Raw genomic sequence first — 3,098 nt, 5'->3', positions numbered from 1 at the left:
CATTGGGACAGTGGCATCAGCGAGGGGGCCTCGTTTTGGGGAAATCATCGGTTTGTTCTGGGGGGGCTGCATGGGGGGTTTCAGGGGTGGCATCGGGTGGGGATTGAGCGGTTTAAGGATTTGTTCATTGACGATAGCTTTCCGAGCTTGGAGGAAAAATTTGAGCTGCCCGTTGGGAATGGGTTCTGGTATTTGCAGGTGAGGGGCTTTGTTCGGAGGCAGGTACTGTCATTTCTTCACCTGCCGCCCCAGGGGCTACAGGACAGGATGGTGTCAAGAACAGGGGCAGGGGAGGGAAAGGTGTCGGAAATTTACAAGGAGCTGATGGATTGGGTGGAAGCCCTGATAAGGGAAGTGAAGCACAAGTGGGAAGAATTGGGTAGGGAATTGGAGGCTGGGCTGTGGGAGGAGGCCCTGAGGAGTGTGAATGCATCCTCATCATGTGCGAGGCTTAGCCTTATCCAATTTAAGGTGGTTCACAGGGCACATATGACTGTGGTTAGGATGAGCAGTTTTTTTAAGGGGAGGGAGAATACGTGTGGCCGATGTGCGGGGATCATGTCCACATGTTTTGGGCATGTCTGAAGCTTGGGGGACTCTGGCAGGAGTTTGCTGACGTTGTCGGAGGTCCTGAAGGTGAACTGAGCCCAGAAGTAGCAATCTTCTTGAGTGTCAGAATACCTGGAGTCCAGGGGGCGAGACGCTGATGTCATGGCCTTTGTCTCCCTGGTAGCCCGGAGACGGATATTGTTGGAATGGAGGGACTTGGGTCCCCTGAAATCGGGGGATGTGGGTGAAACCTGGCAGTTTCTCAGGTTAGAAAAAATAAAGTTCGCCTTGAGGGGTTTGCACGGAGGTGGCAGCCGTTTATTGACTTCTTCGAGAAAAGTTGTCAGCAGTGGGGGGGATTTAAAATGGGGAGGCAGTGGAGTGGGGGGCAGGATGGTGGGGTATTTTGTTGAATTTGTTATTTGTAGCCCTGTTGGCTGGTTTTGATTTGTGATTATATTGGTTGTGTAAATATACAAATGCCTCAATAAAATATTTTTTTGGGGAAAGCAGTCCTTGGCACTCAGTTACTAACTACCTGCCTTGATAATCTAACAGCTATATGATGCTACCATGAACACTCCCTTTATCTTGTGGCCATGACATCTTTCTCAATCTCCCATCTATCCCTGACCATCTATTCTGCTCCACCTCCAACTATATAGTACATCATGGGCTGATTTCTCCGGTGCCCCAGCCCTGCGTTTATTGGCTGCGTGCGGTTCCCTGGCAGCGGAATTCACTACTCCCGCCGCTTGTCAATGGGATTTCCCATTGAAGTCACCCTGCACCGCCGAGAAACCCACGGGTGGGGATGCGCTGCCGGCAGGAGCTGTGAATCGTGAACTCGAAACATTAACTCTTGTTTTTCTCTTCACAAATGCTGCCAATACTGCTGAGTTTATTCAGCATTTTCTGATTTTATTTCAGATTTGCTGCATCGGCAGTATTTTGCTTTTACTCTGCTTAAATGTCTGTGTAAATAGACTTGTTGATCTGAATGTGCCCTTGTTCAGAAAGAGTCTGGAGGTACAGTTGTGATTGTCGGTTGGAGTGTTCCTCAGTCTAAAAGGTATGGATAGTATCAGGGGAAGGCAAGAAGTCGGAGTATGGCAAGGTCATTTTGAAAATACTGAGAGGCTTCCTAACGGGAAATATGCTGCTTTTAATTCTTCGAAACTTCCAACAGGTTACTGGCAAGGCGAAACTAGATTTCTCCAGAGAATTGATTTGTACTGAAGGGATTGCTGCTTATGTCGCATTGACGAAGAGTTAAATGAAAATGATGTTCTTAAATGTAGCATGCGGTGTGTCTGTGTGTTTCGTGGAGCAACCAGCAACTTTGTGACCATGCTGTTCTCGGCATTAGCAAAACAATAGTCAAGTGTTGAGTTTCATACATATAATTTATTAATGAGATGCAATTTAGTAAGCCCGAAAACACCGTAAAAAATCCATTAAAATATTAACGGTCGTAACCCCTCCTCCACTTATGAGTAATCATACAAAGGACTAAAAAAGTAAGCAGTGCACATTATAAAATAAAACCGTCTTCGGTCACCATCTTCACTGACAGCAGCTACATTTGTCACTGGCGCCTTTGCACACACAGCCCTGAGCACATTTGCTGCAGTCGACGGGACAACAGACGCAGCAGCCTGGATAGAGAGAACATAAACAAATCAGGGGTGAAGCCCAAACATACCATTCCAACGTTAGACACAGATACTGCCACCAAACAGGGACTTGGAAATCCAGTGCCAGGTTAAAAAAAAATCCAGAAATAATTAAAATAGTTTTTAACCCATCACCCCCACAATAACCAATTAATAACCCTTTACCTATCATCCCTCTCACTATAAATCAACAATACAGGGAAAAAATGATTTTAAAAACGACCCAGTTTTAAAAAGGGATCTGAAACGGACAATTCACTCAGATCTCCTGTAAATACTTACTCTTCTTGCACGATGTACACTTGCAGTCTTTACATTTACAGTTGCTTCCGCAGTTACAGGGCTCGCCTGTTCGTTAAATAAAACAGAATTACAAACATGCAGGTTGCTAAATTCAAAGCACAAAACAGCTCCTAACTCGAGGTCGCATCATTTATTTACCCAGATTGCACGTGCAGGGTGAGTCAGACATGCTGTCAGCTGGTCGCTTCTACGTGGATAAAGTCTTTCGGTTCGGTCGGAGTTGCTGTGTTTTGCTCATCGCCGGCTGTCCTGTATTTATAGGGGGTGGCCGCCGAGCCGCCAAGACCCGAGTGCAAACTGCAAACCCAGCGCAAAGCTCTGGGCCGGTGCACACGGTGCCAATTTCAGCGCGGTGTGCAAACAGCCAGGCTCGTCGCCAGCTGGGGTGGCGCAGTCTGGAGCTGCACCGTCTACAATGGAATCAAAATATATACATAGAATCACGTTGGCCGTTTACAACCCGCCCCACAATACTGCCTACCTGGTACATAAACACCCCGCACACTCTCACCATGGGAACGGGGGGGGGGGGGGGGGGGGAGATGTGTACATTTTTTTGAGAGGCAGCCT

General features: G+C 47.4%; 1 protein-coding gene across 1 annotated transcript; it reads right to left on the bottom strand.

Annotated features, from left to right (window-relative positions):
* Positions 1-1,936: 1,936 nt before the first annotated feature.
* Positions 1,937-2,844, bottom strand: mt2 (metallothionein 2). The gene is made up of 3 exons (XM_072518424.1): positions 2,667-2,844; positions 2,508-2,573; positions 1,937-2,207 (listed from the first exon to the last, which is right to left on the bottom strand). Exons 1-3 carry the CDS (start codon positions 2,695-2,697, stop codon positions 2,116-2,118), a joined length of 189 nt encoding a protein of 62 aa, XP_072374525.1. The 5' UTR covers positions 2,698-2,844; the 3' UTR covers positions 1,937-2,115.
* Between the last annotated feature and the right edge of the window lie 254 nt (positions 2,845-3,098).

The sequence above is a fragment of the Scyliorhinus torazame genome, chromosome 10 (assembly GCF_047496885.1).
Source record: "Scyliorhinus torazame isolate Kashiwa2021f chromosome 10, sScyTor2.1, whole genome shotgun sequence".
Taxonomy (NCBI): domain Eukaryota; kingdom Metazoa; phylum Chordata; class Chondrichthyes; order Carcharhiniformes; family Scyliorhinidae; genus Scyliorhinus; species Scyliorhinus torazame.
The sequence above is the reverse complement of the archived record's forward strand: the minus strand, read 5'-3'. Positions and strand labels throughout refer to the sequence as shown.